Source organism: Meleagris gallopavo, chromosome 14 (assembly GCF_905368555.1).
Source record: "Meleagris gallopavo chromosome 14, MGAL_WU_HG_1.1, whole genome shotgun sequence".
Lineage (NCBI taxonomy): Eukaryota > Metazoa > Chordata > Aves > Galliformes > Phasianidae > Meleagris > Meleagris gallopavo.
Window position 1 is genome coordinate 19,672,768 of NC_139417.1, and position 22,915 is coordinate 19,695,682.

Here is a 22,915-nt window from a genome sequence, read left to right on the forward strand (position 1 = left end):
CTGAGCCAGCACTGAGTGTGCAACAAAGTGACATTTTCTACTGATGTGATTATTTCTAATGCCATTCAAATGTGTAGAAAGGAGTAATTAGTTCATCGTAACCTTTAATACTATGAAGTATTGGGAAGCTTCAGCCAGGCAATAATCTGCAGTCTGAGGGACTTGAACATTGTGAAATTAGTAGGGTTTCTCTAGGTGTTCTGAATATGACACTAGGCACTAGGTGAATATAAAGATCCAACAGCAGCTGGTGCAGGAAAGGTAACGTTTTCATCTAGAAAGCGCTGGTGATGGAATGTGATTGCAACAAAGAAACCTGCAGGTTATTTCTGAATGCCATTACAGCATTTAAATGTCATGCAAACAGCAGCAGAGAAAAGAAGGCACCTGATGAAAAAATACAAATGAAATCCCTGATCCCATTCCCATAAAGATTTTTATCCTCTTCTGAACTATGGAGTGTCTGAACTAGCAGTCAAGAGTAAAAACATTCTTCTCCCTCAGTCTCTAACCAAGGTGCCATTCATATATCCTCACAATTAAGAAAGCCACCTCAGAGATAATCAAATCTTATGAGAATTTTTCTTGCTGAGTCTCCTGGAAAATATCTAATTGAATACATGTATTTGGTGACGGAGGAGGAAGGATACTTTTCCACTGAAGGGAAGAAAAAAAAAAAAAAGCATTAATCAAAATTTTATACTCAAAAGCTCATTTTGAACGAGACTGAATTTTCTAACTTGAGAAAATGGAAAATGAGACAGGGAAACTGACACCTCTCAACTCCGAGTGGCTTAATTACACAAATTACTGCTTTCATTCAAAGGTTTATTTCAGACTTATCTTGTTAGAGAACCAAAAGGGGGCTTAAAACACTTTTAGAACTAAGGCAATAATGAGCAGATGCAGAACACTGAGAAAATCTTTGCATTCCAGTGGGATGGGCAGGCAGAGCAACAAAATTCCAGCAAGACAGGTTTCAGTAGAATAATCTGGACAGTATATAGAGGACTATAACATATTTAGAATCCAAACAAGTGCTTCCAAATAAAAATGATTATCAACTCAAATAGAAGAATAACTTAACAGTTACCAGTATCCTAACTTAATGATTGAGCATCAATAAAATAGTGACAATTTCCCTGAAGACTGCACACGAATTGCCAGGTCACAGCCTGAACCAATGGTTGAGCACCAGATGAGGAGGGCTGGGTAACGCCTGGAGCTCAGCTGCCACTAACACACCTAAGTGAAAAAGGGACAGACCCTAGGGTGGGGAACAGCAGGAACTTGTACCTATAAACTAGAACCCCTACCCCACATTGAAGCCACAAGCACGGAAGAACAAAAGTCATGTTTCTTATTATTACCAAGTAATTTCTACAGGCAAAGAATAGGTTTGCTGTTAAAATGCCTAAACTACTTTGCTTAAACACGTGCTTCAGAGCCAAATTCACTATATTCCCCAGAGGGAGCAGAAGAGGACAAAAGCCTGAAGGGACTGGGAAAGCCTTGAAGCATCCCTTTCCTGGACCAGTTACAGCATAGGCAAGAAAGCCATCCTAACAGTAACATGCACTATAGGAACCATAATGGTGTGCAGCCATTAACAGCGTGGCTAATTGCAATAAAGCACATTTCTATATAGAAAGATATTCAAGATGTGTCAGAGACCCAGTCTTACCTTCCAGAGGTAGAACAGATTGCAAAGGAGAGGCCTCTCCTAGATGCTTTTTTGCAGTATAGCACACTATACATGTACTCTGGTTCAGTCCTGAGTTTATATGCTTTCTATAATGTACCAAGCAGAGCAAGTAATGAAACACTGGGCTTGCTTTTGATTCCTTCCAAGAAATGCACAGTGGAGCTGAAGGTGCCTTCGCCATCATCTCCAACACTGCAAACAACAGTCTAAACTTGATCTAGCTCTTCCAGAAAATAAAGGCACTCCTGTCATTGAATCAAGTCCCTGTAATGCCACAGTGTAATGAAAAGCACAGCAATAACAGCACAGTAGCAAAGTCTTTGGCTACAGCAAACAAGAAGAAGCCCAAATGCAACAACTGTAGACACAAAAACAAAGGGGAAAGAAAAAAAAAAAAAAAAAAAAAGCTGCTTACCTTGGAAGACCTCAGATACACATGAATCTCCAGCAAAGTACCTTTACCTCCACTGCCAACCCTTAAATGAGGTTTGGGAGGGGATGGATCCTGGCTCCATCCCTTTCAGTCACTCGGGTACATTGCATGCACCTGAGCTCCCAGGGCTGGCCCTGCCTTCCTACCAGGTACTTAATCACTGTTTCAGGCCATGACTTAGCATTTTCACCATACTCTCTATAGTGTGTTTTGTTTGTTTAGCTGCCTGAAAACATCTTTGTAGATCGTGTTGAAGTACTGCTATCTCTAAACCAGAATGCTGCAGAAACACAGAAACTGTATGCAAGCATGTTTCACTATATCAAATAATGTGGCTATGTAGCAGTCAGAGAAAATGGGGATAGATAAGACAAATGGACAGGCAATTTACCACCGGTTTTTTAAAACAATGGTGGGCTCCAGCTTAGCAGCTAAAAGTATGGTTTCCAGCTGGGCAGTTTCACATTTGCTGAAATGCAGCTGTCTGTAAGATGTTAATCACATTTAAGGTTGCTCTCCTTCATATCTCTGCTGCTAACGTCTGAGAAGGCCCTTCAGCTTTTGCCGCTTACCTGTGAGGTCCAATGAGCAAGCAACAGTGCAGTGCTGATCTCATTACTTTTTTCCCCTTGAGAGTCACAAGGATAACTTGGGGTTATTTTTTTGCCTTCTCAGGGAATTTCTTTCCAAGTGGTAAGCATGCTCACTTCGATGGCTGTCATTCCCTACTGCCTCATAACTTAGATCCAAGGTGTTCACTGCTACCTAGGCAGTGGCAGATCTGCTACAGGGAAAGAAGATTTTCTGCAACAAAGCCACTAGCAAGTTTATATAATACAGGCATTGCAAGTGATTCCTGATAGACATGTGTGTGCTGCCTCATTAACTTCTGAGCCTAGAGCTCTAGTTTTGTTCATTGTGACTACCTGTGTTAGAGTGTGAGCCCCAGATTGTACAGCTGCCCTATCTCAAGCTAGGCCACACTGAATATTATTGGAATTGCACTATCAGAAAAAAGAAGCTTAATAGGAATCTGAGTGAATCCATTGAAACCAACCCCCATGTCTCAAAGCTCTGCTCCTGTCTAACTTTTTCTGAAGAAACAGGGTGTACCCTCACCATCCCCTTCTTTGATCTGGACCTACTGTGCACATTACACCAGTCTCAGAGCCCCTTAAGTGCTGCTGGCCAGCCCTTTTCCCTGTGTATGAGAAATGCTAGCAAGAGGAACCTGTAGCAAGAGGAGATTAGTGGCATACTCCTTTACAATGCTTCAAAAAGCATTATTCAGGTGTAAGCCATTCTTCCTCAAATTCATCTCAGCCCCTTCAATGCTTTTATGTCTCCTAAATTACAGCTAAGATAAGATTCTGTGATTCTTAGATGACAATTAGGTTTCAATGATTAAAATGATTTACTTACCATACGTAACAGCTGGAGCATCTCCACGTACCTGGAAAAAGACACAAACTTTTATTAATTGCCATCAAACCAATGCTGAATAAATAAGGGTGGACTGCATAGCTTCAGTTTTAAGAGAGCAACAGACAGGCTGTAAAAGTAAACTCACGCTTTTTCTGAAGACATCAGTTCCTGGGCGATGAGGGAAGCTCTGGGTTGGCCTTCTTTCTGTAAACAGCAAAACCCAGGGACAATTAAGAGATGCATTATGCCAAGATGGGAAACAGAATAAGAGAGCAATTTGAACTGACATATTCCTTCAGTAAAGATATGGACCATGTTTTTATTCTTTGCTGTTCTTCCTGAAGTCTTCTCCATGACAAAGTATTTCTGCTATTCATACAATAATAGCATACTACAATGTAACAAATGGTAAGGGAGATGCTGAGTTTTAAAAACTGTCTTCTTATGGAAAAAAATCCAGGAAATATCTGTTGATTTTTACAGGTCCAGAATTTGTCAGAGAAGCGGAAAGTGCTTAACTTCGATTAAGCTACCGCTTCATGGCTGTTGAGGCTTGTAACATGGGTTTAGTACTCTCAATTAAATGGAAATGAGGATTCTTTATCAAAATGGTCATATTCCAAAGTGTTCTGACTGCTGTAAAACCTGCGGAAGCAAAGAAGGCAAACAGCTTTACTTTGTGCTAAAGAAAATGGCCATAAACATCTTCAGAAAACAAACAGTTTATTATTCCCACAGAGAATACTGTCTCAAATCTCAGTGGCATCCACTTTAACTGGCAAACATCTCAGATCTAAAAACCTTAGAAGAAAAATGTACAGCTGTAAGGTGAAAATTGCTAATTAGGGTATTTGAGTCCTATGTCATGACTCACCATTATGAACAAAGCATGGAAGTATTCACTGACAGTGAATCTACTACAGAAAGTTTGACTTATTTAGCAGTGTTGAAATAGGAAACTAAAACAGTAGTTTTGAATTAGCAAACTAGCCTTCAGTGATCTACAGTGGGCCCAGGGAAATGTGTTTAGTATCAAGACTTAATGACATTGTGTGCCAGGTCAGCAATTCTGGAAACCCACTGCTTACAAATCCTGCTTCTGAAAGCATAACCAGGAGAGACTGGAACTTGTGGAGATGTAATGCAGTCCCTTAGCACAACAGTCAGGCGGGAAATTTGTGGTTACACCTTCTCCACTGATTCTGTATGACAGGGCTGGTCGGTGTCAGAGAACATTAAGCTTAATCATGACTTCTCAGAAGTAGTATAAATGCTGACTTCCCAAATCAAGTTTGATAATTCAGATAAACAATTAAGATTTACACTGTAATAGCAGATTTGAGCAGTAAAAATGTCTAAGCCAGGGGAACATAAATATAGGCTTTCTCCTCTCTGTCTCTTTTCCCCATTAGCAATCCCTTTGGATGCAGGTGTCCCTTTGGACACATGAAATGTAGTGTCTGAGCTGTTAGATGCCCCGTTCTGTTCTCTTTCCACCCAAGGTTTCTGGTTCATTCTGCCTGCAGTGAACTGAAAGCATCATGAGGAAAAAACGAAACATTCCTTGAAATGCTGGAAGCTTAAGTACAGCCATGTGGATACTTCGAACATAAAAAACCCGCTTGCAAGGTCAACCAAAACATAATCAATATGATTTCACCACCCAATACCCATAAATTAACAGAGGAATATGTGATGGAAGAGAAATTATATTTTTAAGATTCTTTTTCTTTTAATAACCTTAGGTATTGATTACAAAAGCGAGGAATTCAAATCTGATGCTCAGACAACAAGCAAATTCATCTCTGCCCATTTCAGAAGAAAAAAGTGCCAAAGTATGCTGCAAATAATGTCTGACTACACATGTAAGCAAAGGACATGCTTCTTCTTTGTGAGGAGACTAAGGACCCCTGGCTTCCTCCTCCATGGGTTTTCATTCTGGAGGTGATGGACCTCAAGGATGATTATGTTGTTATCAAAGTGAATATGAGGGAAAAAGTCCTAGAACTCTGTTGATGATGGGTTAGGTGAATGAGGCTTCATGTACAGAAAATAAACACAATGACCGTAGCCAGACTCTTTTCAGCAGTGCCCTTTGCCAGGACAAGAGGCAGTGGGCATAAACTGGAAAACAAGAAGTTCTGTCTAAACAGCAGGAAACAGATCTGCACTGTGCAAATGACATAGCACTGGCACAAGCTGACCAGAGAGGAAATGGAGTCTCCTTCCTTGGATATTTTCAGAAGCTGCCTGTATATGAAACTGTGTGACATGTTCTGAGTGTCCCTGATTGAACAGGGGTTGGGTCAGATGGACCCAGAGGTCCCCTGCTGATCTCAACCATTCTAAACCTTATTTTTGCATCTTTAGCTTATTTCTGTGTACGTTTCTCCAGTGGTCCAGGCCCATTCTACTTTTGCATATATGTATTGCCATGCTTTGTAATTCCTCTTGTGATTTATACGTCTTAGCTAAGAGACAAAACACAGGGACCCCAGTGTCACGTGGCTTGTCTAAGACAAGTTGGAGACAGTGTCTCGAGGCGTTGCCTGTCTTGTGTTAATTAATTGCTGTTTGTTTAACTAGGAAATGAACGCTGAGATTGACAACAGTGCCTGGAGACAGACTTCTGTGAATAGGGAATAGAGGTGGTGCACATCCCTCAACCATAAAGTTTCTAACACAAAGTCCAGGTGATTATTATAACATGACCAAGCTGACAGCTTTTCAGTAACCTTTACTCCCTGCACTCAACTCTGTGGTGTTGGTCTTTCCCAGTTCCCATTTCAGAGGCTGCACTATAGGCCTTTCTGCGTCCCTCTGCTTAGCAGAGGGAGACCATGCAGCCACGTGGAGACCCTGGCTTTCTGCCTCACTGAGTCTTGTGTCATAGCCTCATCATCTCATCCTCCCCAAATCCAAGCACTCAACAAAATGCTAGGAATATACAATATACAATTGCAGAGCATAACATAATCTTTCATTTCCTCTGCTCTGAAAAACAGGCTGGTGCCAGGAATGTAGCAAATAAAAAGCCAGGTTGTATAGCTGCTATAGCTCAGCTGATCAATGTAACTTGCAAGGCAAAGATGATGCTGCACAATTACATCTCCTGAGGATAATGAACTAAGCTCTACAGCCCTGTTCCAAATGGATATTAAGTTTACAGATGTTAAGGCCTAGAAATATCTCACAGCTTGCTCAGAGTTTCTCCTCCAACAGTCTGTTTCCCAATGTGTAATGAAGCACACTACCAGAAATATTTTGCTTAGAACAACAGCATAAAAACCTAAAAGCTTGTAGATCTTAACACAGCACATATGTGAAGAAAGTCCTAGGCAGTTCAAATGAACAACTTTGGGTTTCATGTCCCTTTTTTACCTCCTGATAGAAGTGTCTGGGAGAAGGGGCAAGCAGTGAAGTGTGCATTTGTGGCACATCAGCTTCTTTTGTGGTAGGGATTCTTTGAGTGTAGGGTTGAGGACTCCCCACTTCGTCATGTATACACTTCAGACTTGCTCTGAGCAATGCCAGGGCATCTGAAATGGGCCTTCACCAGCCAAATTTTGCTGAAATGGTACTATGGTGATGGTGACAGTCATTCCTCTCTGAACCCAGTACCTGCTTTCAGTTTAGCTGGCCTAGCTGCTTGTAGGACCATAAGAACCAGACTGGTGTCCTGATCCAGCCTAATAAATCTGCCTCCATGCCTGGAATAGGATTGTATAGCTTAAAAGCAGCACAGAAAGACAAAAGAACCGTTCACTGGAGCTGAAGCACTCAAGTCCAGAGTACTGAGAAAATAACCCTTTGCATTTCAAAAGCAGGGTAACTAGCTAAGACACCGAATTAGCAGCTCCCTTCCTGCATGCATCGCAGGCTTGCCATGTAAATATGAACAAACTGCATGCATTTGTGCATTTTCGTGTGTGTGTGTGTGCTGTTCTGCAGACTCCTTATGTTTAGGTTAAGTGCACTGTAGGTGGACGGTGCACAGCACAAGAGTGCTGCTGTCGCTATGAGAGGCTTACAGCAGTGTGCGAACTTCAGCATCTGAGCTGAGTGACTTCTTAATGCCCCTTTTGTCATTATTATGAACTATGGTAGCAGTTCACACTGATGTCACTGTGGTGCCAACAGTAAACTGAGGCATTACAAGAACAAGTGACTTCTTCAGGCTGGGTCTGTGAATAAGTGAATAACATCTTTTTTCTCCCAGGCTCCTTTCTTGAAGTGCTGGATTGCAGCTCTCCTGGGGATTCTGTGTAATTCTGTAAATCAAGAGCTGTCCCTTGAAAGGCGTCTAAGTTTGGTTCTTCCTCAAAGCAACGTGAATCTGTCACTTCCAACACATATTTGGGTTATGTATGTGAAGGTTAAAGACTTGCAAAACTGAATGATTAATGAAGCTTGGAAACCAAGCCTACCCAGTGAAAAGGGATGAGGAGCAGCAAAGGCAGTTTTGCGTACAGCTGCCATGAGACAGCAGCTCCCCTCCTTGTGATGACATCTTCGTGGCTGAAATTAGTGTTACCTCTGTTTGTGTGTGGTGCAGGTACCCTCCATGCTCTATACTGGGTTGCAGAACTCCTTTTTTTGGACACTGCCTTTTGTTTTTGTACCTGGGAGAAGAGTGCAACATCTCTACCTCCAGTGCTTCTCAGAAGCACAGCATTACAAACTGTTTTTGTATGAAGTTATCTTTTGTGTCCCTCAGTACACCACCAAATAACAGTGACATGTACCCCTCCAGTCTGGCTAGATTTTGATACAATAAAGACCTGAAGTGCTTTGTCTTTTCATTGACATAAAATGCAGCCACATCTGGTCTGAATTCACTTTCTTTTATGCCCTTTTACCCTGGTTACATGTTATCCACCTCACTAAAGACTTCCCCATTTTGCCAGCAGGGCAGAATTCCTATAACAGGTTGCTGGTTTTAGGCTGAAACTAGAGAGTTTGAATTTCCCATAAAGTTAGCTGGCAGGCAGATCTGTATTCTGCATCAAAGAAATGTCTTTTATGCTCCATCTATGACTTTATTTACTTGCCCTAGGATTTGTGTTATTTCCCGAGTATAGATTATAGAGGTATACATAGATTAATCATGCTCTTTTCTTATAATTCTTCTGAGAATCCCTTCAGTTCCTCAGGTCAAATTCCCTGCTGTGTTTATAGACAGATTTAGGAAAGCATTTTTAATTGTTCCTTTGCCTATTGGCTTAATGTAGGGTTTGCTATATGTAATTTCTAACTCTATTAGAGTTCTTAAAATAGCTGATGCTACTACAACATTCCTAGCATCCCATTTTCCCCAGTCAGTGCTTTCTTCTTCCAAAGGCATCCAGTCTAGGAATACTCCGACCCTTATCACTGTGGTGAAAGTTGTTGATCTCACTCTAAATGCTTCCCATTTGCTCTTGGGGCTATTTTTAATCCTTGCTTTGTTTGATCTACACTTCTTAGCACCCATATGATGTACAGTCTGGGTCAAACAGTGTGATGGAAAAGGCTCTTGAAGTTCAGTCCAAGGCAACATGTTCTAGTGTTGTTACAGAACCATCTACATGGCTCTTCTGCAAGACTTTTGAGAATTTAATTCTTAAATTGCAGCTCTTTTTCTGTCTCTCTCCCATTTCCACATAACCCAAAGCCTGTGCTTCATCTCCATGAGTTTTCTCAGAAAACCTTCACACCACCATGAAGAGCATGCTGCACAACTCCCTATGGAGGTATGTCCTGCAGATGTTTGTCCTTCCCCAGGCCTTGGTTTGCCTGATATAAGTTAATGTGGTGGTAGAAAGGGAGGTACATTCATAAAACTATCCCAGTGAATCCCTTGAAATGCTGGGTGGTCCCACCATGAATGTAAAGAATAGCATCTAGCTTTCTGTCATGCTTGCAACTTTGATATGTACTCTGCATTAGACTTATTTTTTTTTCACTCTTCAAAGAATCCCACATAAAAATCACTCTTCCTTTCCAGGCCCTCGTCTTTGGCCATATGTGTGGGGAAAGCGTTATCTCTGGGCCTCTTCTGTATCATAACAATTGGGGGCTGGAGCTTAGTGACAAACAAAGGGAAACAACCAGGGAGAATATTTAGCCTTAAAATGTAGCTAGAAGAAAGGAGCTACCTGAAGACACTTGCTTGAAGACAGTAACATGAGAGGAGGCACAAATGTGACCAGTATTGCTGGCTCTTTACATTTGGCAGTAGGGTTAGCATTATCAGCAATAAAGCAAATATCCATAATATGTAAATAGACTGTTAATGTATATCCCTGCCCCCTTCTCCCTCTCGTTCTCTGGTGCCAGGGTATAGGGAGCACCCATTGACAGCATGGTTAAGCCCATTATCATTTTCAGTACCTGGGGCGTGGGTTGCCAGGAGATGGTGACACCCATCCAGGAATAGGGAAGCCTAACAGCACAGCAAGTACTGTCTATAAAATCAGGCAGCAGCAAGCTCTAAGTGACACTCAGACCAGAGCTTCTGCCTTCTGGCAAAACCTGTGATCCCTCCAGAGGCCAGGAATGCCTCCACCACTGTCTAATTCCTTTAAGAATTGAATGAGTGACTTGTATGCTTTTACGTAAAGTTTTAGTCCAGGTTATGATTGCATCCTGTGCCGATAAACATTTAAGTTGTCTGTAGAAAGTTCATTCAGGTCTATCTGAAAAGCCTGTAACCATACTAATTGTTATCTTTTTTCCTTCTTCTTTTTTTTTTTTTTTTTTGGCATGTGATAATATAACCACAATCCTGTGGGAGGCTCTCATTCTGCCAAGGATCCGTTAAGAATCTGCCTGTCCTCTGTAGTGGCCAGTGACAGCAAGCAGTGGTGGGCTAGCTGATGTACCAACATATCCAGGCATCTTCAGAAACTCAGGCCACAATTAGCAGTAGGCGAAACCTACCAGCAAATGTTTTTTGGACATTTTGGATTTTAGTCCATTTCAAATTATGAAGCTGAGTTTCTTAAAATCGAGATTATATTGTCTGTATTTTTTATCCTCTTTTTAAAAGTGGAAATTCTGAGGCTGCTAAAAAAACAAAACAACAACAAAAAATAGTTCTACCAAGGGAGTTCAGTTGCAACTTATGTCTAGTCAAATCAATTATGCTCAGGGATTAGCAGTAAAAAACAGTCATGGAGTTCAGGCGTGAATCTAGGTCAATGGTAACAGGAAAAATCTGTGGCCCTACAACCTGGTTTTTCAGCATTTGTCTACTGAGTGACAGTTGAGATGTGAGAGACACCGAGAAAGCCCGTATTTCATTTAATTCAAGCAGTTTGTTTCTAACAAGAATAATTCATTTTTTACTTTGTGGGCAGCTTAAATGCCATCATATAACCTTGAGAGCTTAGTATAGAACAGCTGTGTGTCTTTCTGATAAATTGGAAGAGATTTAATTAAATGAGCATATATAAAAGTCAAATGAATGAAGAATGGCCTGGAAACTCTTTTAAAACAGCATAGCAGGAGGATAAAAAGGTGTGAGTCTCCATTAGTAACATCAGTAACATCAGAACGGCATCACTTTTTATAATTTAACTATGTGGAACCATAAAGGTTAAGAAAACTTAGAGCATTCTCTGCCTGGGAGTTCTCTGGGTTGCTTATGCATGCCAGTGGACTCAAAAGAAGGAAATTTAGTGCTCATTTGACCAGAAATAGTGGTTTTTCACTGTTAGTCTTTCACAGAAGAATCAAATTCACCAGATAATTTCTGATGACAAATGCTCAGCTTCTCAAGGTCAAAGGTACTCTCTTTGCTCTTTGTTTGCATTTTAAAATAAAGTTGATAATGTCAAAAATACCCCAACATATGCTATTGACTACAATTAAAATTGTTTACAGAACAGGGCTTCCAACAGTCACCCCACATTTCTCCACATTCATGTGAATCTAGTCCTCAGGTGAGCAGGGATTCAGAGAAACCCAGCTGTTAGCACAATTCCTGGAAAAGTGTGTATAAAGCTGCCTTATGAAAATATTTTTATTTTATTTTTATTATAAAAATGAACCGTAGTAGAAAAATGGGCTGCAAACTGGAAACCTTTCGATTCTCCAGCAAGGAGACTAGGAAAAAGAAAGTGAGAAAAAATGAAACATCCTGCTTGCATTTTCATAGAGGAATTCTACTGCTTTTGACAGAGAAAGGCTGAAAGTAGAATACAGCTTGATACAAAAGAAAATTATGCTAATCTGAACCACCTAGGTTATTTCATGTCTTTATTTGAACTAAGATTCCTTGAGGAGGGCAGAACAAAAAATCAAGCCAGCAAACCCCAGAGGGTTATTTTTAATGTGTGCAAATGTGTTTTTTATGAATTCAAATTCAGCTCCTAGTAGACCATCCCAAAACAGTTGTTTTAACAAGATTAGCTGATTTCCAAATCCACTGTACTGTTTTTGGCATCCAGACCAACTGGTCTTTGCCAATTGTCCTGAGTAACAGTGCTTCTGAGCTCTTTCATGTTGTATAGCCTGTCTGTGTTTCCTGAGGACTTAGCTCGAGGAGATACAGTACTTCACTGGGGAGCTGGACAACTTCTTTACACGTTGTTACTAGAGAGACACGCTTTGACAGGGCAGCTCATGTTGCCTTGACACCCTGAAGATTTGCATGAGAATACAACAAAACGAGGCAGGAGCAGCAGAGTTGGAAATACCATCCTTTGTCTGTCCTCTGTAGGGATACCAGCACTTTCTGAGACAAGACCAGTGGACAGATGGAATTTATCCCATTTGCTCTCAATTACAGTGAGCTAGAAGCCCTTGGTTTGGTTGTTGGGTTGTTTGGGTTTTTTTGTTTTTTGTTTTTTTTCTGACAGAATCTGAAACAGGGCTATCTGGGACCTTGAAAGGTTCTTGTATCACTATTATTCTGTGACTACACAGGAGAAAGAGAACAGTTAAATATATTTGTATCCTTTATTTCGAGTTTCTGCACTAACTGTTTTCCCTATCTAATTGATTCTTATCTAGCCACTGTTTATGGCTTCAGTCTGCAGTAGCAGCTCCAAGGATGTCAGATGGTGAAAAGAGTTCTGATCTTAGGTTCCTTCTGACTCCTCGGATCAGCTGTCTCCTTTTAAGAGTCTGGGCCTTGAGGGCAGCTGGGACACACAGGATTTGACAGCATGGTTCCCAAAACTCCTTTAGTCAGTCCAACATGATGCCTGCAGTATGTTTGGCCCACGTGAGGCTACAAGAACAAAGAAACTCAAAGTTTCCTCCATGCCACTTCACTTTTCCTCATCCTGCATACAAGCACAGGCTCCCAAATTGGCATACTAAGCAAAAGGCTTAGCCAAGGATGAAATTGCTGCTGCTCCAACCTTGTAAGACTCTGTAACTGCAGCCCAGTAGACTGCAGAATGACTAATCCTCCTATGGCCAGAATTATACTAGGAAGTTCAGGTTGTGTCTACTTTTCTGGCCTGCTTCTTTGGCAGACCAAATATACATGTGATATAATTCATTAGCCAGCTTTGAAATACATCTGTTTTAAGACAGTTCCTTAGGAGCTTGTGGAAGACAGCTCTTCTGTGTGCTGTGATCCTTGCTCACAATTAGCTTGGTAAACAACACTGATTAAACAACGAGACTTACGTTGATGTTCTCTATCAGCCATGTGAAGAGATTTGGTTTATATTTGCCTTAAGAGCCAGAAGAATGCTTCCAGATAGACTCTGAAGTACATGCTTGTTCTATAAATTCTGCCTTCTGCTCTGATGGCTAAATTGTGTGGCTACCACATCACAACAGAACAATAAAAAGGTGTGAGATACAGTAAGGGAAAGAATTAGAAAAACACTATTTCCTAGTGTCTTCAGTAACAAAATACAAAAATGACCCAAAAAAATCTCTTCAGCAGCTTGGAATTTTCTTCCAAATGCTTGGTGACTGTATGCGCTTCTCATCTGGACACAGGTTCCTATTTTCTTTCAATTCTGAACTGACATCACAACAAGGGATGCTGAGAAACCTCATCAGCTTTGGTAACACACTAGTGTATGCTCTATAGATGCAAATAGCTTGCCAGCTAGTTAACAAAACTAGAAAAGAAAATATTTTTCATTTTACAGGAAATGTTACATCTTTAAAAGCTTTTCCCTTTCCAAAACAGTGTGAAAACAGCCAAAAAATTTCATGCATCTCAGAGAGATGGAGGTTGAAACTCCCATACGTTCTCAGAGATTAGGTTGCTTATGATCATTTTATTTGTTTCAAGTTAGCAAATTGTTCAAACCATAGCTTGTTCCACTGGCACCAGTGGCAGCTCAGCATACTGCATGGTATATCTAAAAGTGATACAGCGTGCAGGGAAAACAGAGGAGATTATTTCAGAGATTAAAACAACAACAATCTCATTTGCACTTCACTTCCATTCTGCTTGCAGTTTCTCTGTTAGTCTCAAAAGCTGGTGCCCTGGTAATGGCAGAATTCTGTCCCCTTCTCTTTAAACCTGACCTCAGACAAAGCGTCTCCCTAGAATCAATACATATCGCTTCACGTGTCCTTGGCAGAGCTGACCCTTACTCTGACACAGACTTGGTTTTGGAGGTGCCATCTCTGCAGGCTCTTACACGTGCCCATGATCAGACACAAACTGTCTATAATCTGGAAGCTCTATAGCTATGCTGACACTGACAGAGCAGGCCAAAATGAGTGACAGAGAGAAGTGTAGGAAATAAAGGTTTATCACATTTCTGTGCAACCTCAGTTCCTGGAACTGAATTGTCAGGCTCTAGAAAAGCATACCTTACATAAGTACCAAATGGACTGTACAGCAAGTGTCTGTACTTAAGAGAGACATTAGGTTGTTGATAGGGTTATATTAGGTTTTAAGAACTGAATAAAATGTTTGTGAAAACGAAAGATAAATTTGTGCCTAAAATGACCTGATGCTATTTATTTAATAACTGAACTGTTAGTCAGCTTACTGGAGATTAAAACATCTTCGTATGGCCTTAAACTGTGGTCACATTTCCTCAATCTCCTCCATAACTTGTTCAAGAGCAGTCTGTCAAATAAACCTAATCATGAGTATATTTTTCAATGATGAGAGAATTTTGAGATAGCAGAGACCTGTTGTCTGTTAAATCATTTGCTCTGTCTCCCAGCTAATGTATAACTTGTCTCAATAATGTGTTTGTCATTGTTTTATTCCATGTAACTGCAGTCAGATCCTTCAGCTGAGTGAGAAATTTGTCCCAACATTCGCAACAGGCCCTTCTTACTGTTGATGTTGCCTCCACTGTCTATCTTAGTACTGCAGTTTCTTGTCTCAGCTACATGCTTTAGGAGTAAACTGCTGTAGTGCAGCTCTTTTACCTTGTTGATGAGGCTGGGATCATCTTGGCTGCTCTTCTCATCTTCTGAACTCTTCTGTTCCTCATCTGATGTGATGACCTCCACAGGTATCACAGAGACCGGGCATACCTTATAAGGCTCAGTGTAAGCACTATAAAGAGAAAGAACAGACCAGCTCACCAATAGTATTTCGTTACCTGCTGTTGCTCAGACACAACAAATCCACACTTTGCCCAGAACTAACCAGTCAGAGGACAGGAGATTACTGCAGACCTTCCATGCTTGGAAAGCAAGTTTTCTCAAGCTTTGCTTTTTGCTTCCTAGATCAACAACCATTTAGGCAAATAGACAGATGTAAACATAGCAGTGGGAAGGTAACTGAATTTGTACAAGCTTCCGTAGAGGATGACTGCCTCAGCTTAGTTTGGAACAAAAATTTGACTGGATTCATACTTAATTGGCACATACATAACTGGTTTCTTCTTCCCTAGCCAGCTCCTCAAAATGGATGGAATAAAATCACACTAACATTTCAGTGCCTATTAGAAATGGAATTTAAATACTGTAACAGTGTAACAATTGGTTTTCTGAGAAAAAGGATAAGAAAAGTGTATTTATAATGGCAGTATAGCATGAGATACTCAGATCTCATGATCCTTGAGTTCTTTCTAGGGAATCTGAATTCAACTCCAGAAGCCCAGAGAAAGTAATGTGATAAAAGTGTAGAATATGGTGTACCACAGGCCAAGGATTCCCCAGCATAACTTTTCTTTCAGGAAAAGAAAAAAAAAAGATTTCTTGGCATTAAAATTGCTAGTGATTTCAACTTCTCCACAAAGCATGACTAAAGCTATGTTCTCCAGGTAGTCACTGCCTTTTGCGTTCAAAAATTGTCCTCTGTTGCTGATCTCGATATGCATAGCTCCAAATTCCAGACACACAATCTGATTAAGCCTTTGCCTCCTGGATTGGAGGCAGCCTTCTAAATTTGGTACTGTGCAGGTCCTCACAGATTTTATTGAAGTTATCCCTATTCCTTGTCTTTTACATGAGACAGGTGAATGTCTTGGTATCTTACTATGCCATGTCTCCTATCAATTAATCATGCTAAAATCTCTGGATTTCATGCAGTTATCTATTAGCACTATCCAATTTACTAACCATTTTAGTACCAGTTTTTGCTACCAGTGTTAGTACTGTTCTTAGTACTGCAACACAAGACTTGATTTTGCAGCACTGGTAAAAGGAGTGACAAGCATAACAGTAACAACACCCATCTACTACCACCTGACTTTACTCTGTTTTTATATTCAAGCATTAGATTAGCAATTTTAGCCCTGTTATCACTGTGGGAGCATGCAGGCACTTACCACAGAGGCACTGCCCTTTACAGAGTTTAGGGAGTAGGTTCCAGCATTCAGCCAACAGGACAAGTCTATTATCTTGAGAGGTAAAACTTGACATTTGTGTGTATTACAGCAGGCTGTTGGGGAGGCCCAGGTTGGATATAAGAAAAAGATTCTTCACCAGGCACTGGTGTTGGGCACTGGGATGGGCCCCCCCGGGAAATGGTCAGGGAACCAAGCCTGACAAAGCTCAGGTTGGACAGTGCTCTCAAACCTATGGTTTAATTTTCAGGTGGTCCTGTGTGGAATCATTATTTGGACTTGATAGTCCTTGATGGTCTCTTCCAATTTCAGATATTCTGATTCTGTGAGTCTATAAACACTTGGCCAACCAAACTGATCTGGAACACAAGCACACCTTATTTAATGTATATGATTTCTTTAGTCCTCATTTCCTCTGACATGCTATTAATTTTCTTAGCAGCTCTGCTTTATTTCTTTAATTTTCTTTGGTCCTAGATGCGAGCAAATCCAATGCCTCAAAGTGAATGCTAGAGTGACAAGTAACTGGGCAAAAGTGAGTTAATGCAAGTGGGAGGGCAGTAGGAGACTCCCAGGGTCACTGACAAGACTTAGATTTCCTTTCAGAAACTCCCGACGTTTCTGCCTTCACTTTCACACTGCAAAGAGTGGCCTGTGTTTCCCATGCAGGTTTGGCTGTCCGCCGCCTTTCCTTCATGTGCAGAGGCAAGCAGCTTACGCAAGCTGCCAGCAGCTGCACTGTGCATTTGCCAGCAGCTGCACTGTTCCTCACCATTGTCTTCTTTTGTTTATTACTAGTGTCTGCAGTTTTTCAGCATGGGTGGCAACACAGCACTTCCGAAACACAGCCTAGCTACAATAACAAAGGGGCCACTGTGGATCAGCTCCTCATTTCTCCACTTTTATTGACGCTAAGTGCTTTATTTTTGAACCCGGAGGAGACTTGCATGCTCCCAGGCCCTAACAAACATGTGACTCTAAAGCCAACCTGCCCCACTGACCAGCAATGAGAAATTAAAGCCTCACCATGCAGAGTCATTTCAATAGCAGCATGTTTGGCTGAAACTGAAGACAGGTGAGATGAATTTAGATAAAATTGTTTTGCTTTAAGGAGTAGTTCTTTGCTGGATCTCCTAATCCCAGCTGATACCTGCATTCGGCTCTATCCTCAGGCTCAGTACAGCATTTGAAATATTCTGATTATCATCTTGTAACCTTTTCCCTCACTAAAAAGTGGATATTATTAACCTGAAATAGGACAGGCAGGGGGCAAGATAGAAAAAAGCCATTACCACTGATTCACTGGGCTTTGCTTCAAGCCATCTCAAACTCTTCAGTTCTGCTTTTATCTTTAATTCATGTAAACTTCTCAATTGTTCGTTTGACCTCTTTGCTTTGTCCTTATGCTTTATCTAGCCCTAGATAGATCTAGTCCATCCTCCATACTTCAATGCTAGTGGAATTTTTCTACTTAAAAGAAGTTACTGTAGCTGCCTGCCAAGGGAAATCCCTTTGCAACATGCAGTGTCATATTGTTCTCTCCAAGAGCTGAAGAATAAAAGATGTTAGTAAAGCGAATAAAAGAGAGCAATACTTGTAGTTTGAAATCAAATGTATGACTTAGTGAATGCATGATCTGCCTTTGACAGCGGTAAGAACAGCTGCTTCTCAGGACACATTTTCGCACACAGAATTATGGTACAGGGTGCCAGCTGTGCTAAGTGGTGACAGATCTAATTACTGCTTGCGTGTTTTGTTTAATATCAGCACACAGGTAGTTTATTCCCCTAACACGAGTCATCAGCAAACAGCATGTTACTCCTGTTTTGCAGTTGCTTCTCCAACTCCAGATGAACACACAGCTTCTCCTGCTTTTGCACGCTGGTCTGTTTATTCTGTCATCCTCAGGCACATTCTGCGTTAGGGGCCCCAGAGCCCATAGGAGCAATCACAAGTAACTAAGGAACTGATCTGTGCTGTAACTCCTGCAGAAACCATTCCAGGCGCAGTGGATGCTGAATTTCTTCACAGTTGTCCGTGCTTCTGCCAGGTCTTATTCCACTAAATTCAGGAACCTCACCATGAAAAAAAATTTCTGACCTGCCCCAAGGGCCTCTTGAATGGTATTTTGTCTCATTAGCTATGGCAAGGGTTGACAAAATTAACTTCATCTTGTGTCAGGATGAAGAAGTAAATAAAGCTGCCTATGAAGTGCTATATTTTTCTGTGTGTTTCCCACAGCCTTGGTAGGCCTCCTTAGCGCATGACACCATAAATCAAAGAAAATACTGTATTCTAGAATGCAGTGTACTCAAAGGCAAAGTATTCTTCAGGACTTTTGCTGTTCCCACATCTTTCACATTATGGCTGCTGAGACACACTTTCATATTTACTTCACCAAGAATACATGTGAACTGTCTGCACTACTAAGCAAAAACACACTACTATTTCAATTACTTGTTGCTGATACGATTTCTTCTTTTGCAAAAGTTTGTCTACTATAAGCTAATGCCACAGAGAGTCCTCTCCAAGCAATGGCCTGAGCGTCAGTTCTGTAGACTGGGAAGGCTCTGATGACAAACTCAGCTGTCCAAGGGGCATCATATGCTTACACTGATGGCATCCCGGTGACACCATTTGGACACTTTGGCTGCTGATCTCTGCTCATCTAGGCTACCTGGCAAAGCTGAAAAGATAATCTTTTGCAGTTCTTTCTTCTTTCCCACAACCCCCCCCAAAAATGAAAAAATAAAGTTATCTAACTGTGACTGAGCATCCATGTTTTATCTGGACTGATTTGGCCATTTCTGCTTATAAATGTCTGCAAATTAAAAAACAAACTTTGCAGAAGACTCTCAAATTGTTATGCTGGATTCAGTTTCAAATTTGCCCACTTAATGTATTCATGATTTTTTATTTCAGAACCTTTGTGATATGAAATCTGAAAATGTGATGCTTCCTAAAAGGGATGGATAATGATAATAACTATTAATCATTTAAGTAATAATGAAGTCCCTTTTGCATGATTCCCTGACGTATTTTTGAAATGACAAGTGATTTAGACTTTCCTCCTGAAGAGGGATGGAGGGAGAGGTGTGAATGAGCTGATTTTGGAGTTTTGTAGATATTCTGGCCACATAAAACAGTACACTTACAAACTGTACAAACATCCCTTCTGCAACCATTCATATTTAACGCTGGTCATTTTTTACGGACAACAGGTCCGAGCTCTTTCTACTACAAATGACAAATAATTTCTCTGAGTCCGTGGGTACTGTGAAATTGCTTATACCTGCTGGTCAGAGCTGTCTCTTTGGATCCTGCTGTTCATCTCATCCTACCTGTAAATGACGGACACATTGCACTGTCTTCTTATATCCACACTGTTGATAGCTTTTTTTAAGTTGAAATGTCTGCTGATGAAAAACGATCTTAAGGCATTCAGGAAAACCATTCATGCTAGCTGAAAAAATTAAAATGGGAAAAACTGTTTTTTTTTTTTTAATGCTTTTGAACCAAAAGCCAGATTTGGGAATGCAACTGTTTGTGGCTGTAATTTTGCAACACCCTAATGCAAAACAGCTTCTGCTTATTAATGGAAAATATTTGATAAGCTGCCAAATTTTTATTTAATTTTTTATACTATTCCTGTTTCTAAAATTGTACTTCCGCAAGTACAGAGGAATGTAAGTACAAAATAGCGCGACATTTTTGTTTTCCTTAATTTGCAGATGGGATTTTAATTACTCAACATTTTCCTCATTAAAAATTTTTCAGGGAATGAGCTAGCAGCTGCAAGAGAATATGGTGCAGAATGGCTCTGAGCTCTGAAGCTAACTCAGCACAAATGAAAGCAAGAGCAAGGCAGACACAGGAAAAGCTCAGTAGGCTTATTAACACTTCAGCCAGTCTCTATCCTTACTCGCTCAGCCTTTCTGCAATTTGTAATTGTTTATACCAGCAGACATGGAATTAAGTTTTTCTCTCTCAGAAGACAAATGACTGCATTATGTTAGTGTAAGAACACATTATAATTTAGGAAGAATGCCTCAGTATATTGGTCTGGTAATCATTATGAATGGTGCTATTAAAAGCTTATACAGTAGCAAAACTTGCAACATTGCTTGCAAACTTGCAAATTTTTGAATGGGCTTTGTTTATAGGATGCATGTAATCCAGCACTTTTGTTTAAAAACAGATCTCTAAATATTATGGATCTCCTCTGCCCTTGTGATGAGCAGCGGTGTGTTTGTGCCACATCTTGCCTTTCTCTAGCCAATCCAGCAGCACTCAGATCTTCATTCTGAGACTGCTCTGTTTTCTCATATAGCTCCTGCAGATCACACATTTCTTAACAGCCTGGTGCTTTGTGGGACAGTCAACTTTAAATTGACTGAATCAGTGCATGAGAAGGCAAAAAACATTTTTTTTTTGCCCCAGTTGCATTATTACTAGCAGAGCTGTTGACAGAGAATAGGGAGAAGCTGTATAAATGCACTCTAGCTATCTGTGTACCTTCACCTGTGAATAGGTCTTGGTCCATCTGGAAAATGGTTTTCTGGAGTCTACAGACTTTGGCTATCCTGCTCCAAACGTAATGTTGACGTCTGACATCAAAGGAAAAGGATTTGTGGACTGAGCAGGCTTAGTAGGATTAAGCCATCAGAGAAGGGGAATCTGAACTGATGGCTATCACAGCACAAGTTCCTTTGTTGATCAAGTCAAGGCACAAGACTGTACTGTCTGTGGTCACTCCATAGCACAGGTTGGGACAGGTCTCAGCACAGACTGTGGGTGCACGGGGATTGAGGGAGCAAGAGGAGAAACACAACAGGTGTGAGAACTCACTGGAAATGATTCACAGACTGGCACGTACTGTATGTTTTCATCTCGACTGTGCAGTTCTTGGAGAAACACTTGCCATTCTTCTACATTGCCTACACCTATCTTTCAAACAAATTTGCAGATTTTACTCCATTCTTCAGCAACAAGCTGAAGAACGAGTTCTTTGGGTGTTTTCGAAGTTATTCAGTCAGGATTAGCGAGATTTAAAAGCTTAACTGGTGGCCAAAAGAACACCAAACAATCAGCCATGATTACCGTACTAAAGGCCAGCAGTTCAGGCTTTTTTTTTTGGCATAACAGTGCAAATGCCCTTGGCTATACACTCATGTTTGCTCCACACACACCAGTGATGCCTTGATTCCTCTAGAATCACCAGCTGCCTCAGAAAAAAATACCAGAAGCCCAGTTGGTGGAAACCTAAGCTTAAAGCTCGTCACTTACTCTAGGTGATATAAGTCTTCTGCACCAGTAAGGATCAGGCTGTCCACAAGTTGCCTGCAGTTTCTTTCAATGTATCTGTACATCAAGAGATGCATCCTAAAGAAAGGTTCATAAGAACCACTTGCCTTTTGCTTTATGTTCCCTGCCTCAGTAGTAATCACAAGTGGAAAACTGGTGTGCTCTCAACTGTAAGGTACGTTTATGAATATATTCCTGGGCCTCTCTGTTATAGTTTATGATACTTTTTGAGTATGCATCACTTCCCACAAGTGTCTCTTTAACCATCTGCAAGGCATCTAGTTAGATTCTTATGATGTACTGGCAATGTCCCTTCAAATTCCAGTGTAGTGTGATCTTCTCTGTTGGGACATATTTACAAAATATTTCTGCCTTGTAACTGAACTAGCTCCGACAGCATAAGTGTGCTATAAATTTGTTGGCCAGCCTACAACAATTCTGCATCTCCCTGAAACAGTGAAAACTTTGGTGTAGGGTTCAGGTTTTGCAGTTCTAGCCCCACAGCAATCCCTCCAATGTGAGACATATGAGAAGGAGCAGGATAGTGGGAGACTCCTGTGACTGGAGAAAGGACATAGCAAGTGTGATGTGGCCATTTAGTAAATCCAGATTCCTCCATTGCACCTCCTTCATTATCTTGTCTCCCTTAAAAGACAGACAGACTCGTTCTGAAATTCCACTTCAGCAATATAAAATGCAGTTCCTAGAGAAACTGGAGACTGGATGTCTTTTTGTGAAAAAGCTCTCCCTCAGGAATTCCAGACCCTGGAGATTAGTGAGAGGGTCTGGGGAATGGAAGACCTCCCTTTAGTCAGGGAAGAGGCGGTCCAAGAGCGCCTAGGCAACACCAATGTTCATAAATCCATGGGAGCCTATGGGATGCATCCACGGGTGCTGAGGGAGCTGGCAGAGGGGACTGCTGATCCGTCCTCTGTCATCTTTGAGAGGTCTTGGAGAATGGGGGAGATGCCTGAAGACTGGAGCATAGCTAATGTCACTCCGGTCTTCAAAAAGGGCAAGAAGGAAGATCCAGGTAATTACAGGCTGGTCAGCCTCACCTCTGTCCCTGGAAAAGTGATGGAACAGCTTGTGCTGGATGCCATCTCCAGACAACTGGAAGAAAAGGAGGTTATCGGGATTCACCAGGGGGAGGTCATGCTTGACCAACCTGGTAGCCTTCTACGATGTTGTCACATGCTTGGTGGATGGGGGGAGAGCAGTGGATGTAGTGGACGTAGATTTCAGCAAGGCATTTGACATCCTTATAACAAAGCTGAGGAAGTGTGGGATAGATGAGTGAACAGTGAGGTGGGTTCCGAACTGGCTGACTGG

General features: G+C 41.1%; 1 protein-coding gene and 1 long non-coding RNA gene across 2 annotated transcripts in view; one reads left to right on the top strand and one right to left on the bottom strand.

Annotated features, from left to right (window-relative positions):
* FGD5 (FYVE, RhoGEF and PH domain containing 5) overlaps positions 1-22,915 on the bottom strand; it is a 94,685-nt gene that overhangs the window by 43,019 nt on the left and 28,751 nt on the right. The window contains exons 3-5 of the mRNA XM_085235693.1: positions 14,913-15,042; positions 3,709-3,767; positions 3,561-3,591 (exon numbers count right to left, since the gene is read on the bottom strand). Coding sequence (XP_085091819.1) covers positions 3,561-3,591; positions 3,709-3,767; positions 14,913-15,042 — 220 coding nt within the window. The remainder of the gene's footprint in view (positions 1-3,560; positions 3,592-3,708; positions 3,768-14,912; positions 15,043-22,915) is intronic.
* Positions 1-22,915, top strand: part of LOC146543449 (uncharacterized) — a 99,578-nt gene that overhangs the window by 37,766 nt on the left and 38,897 nt on the right. The gene's annotated exons all lie outside the window — the stretch shown is intronic.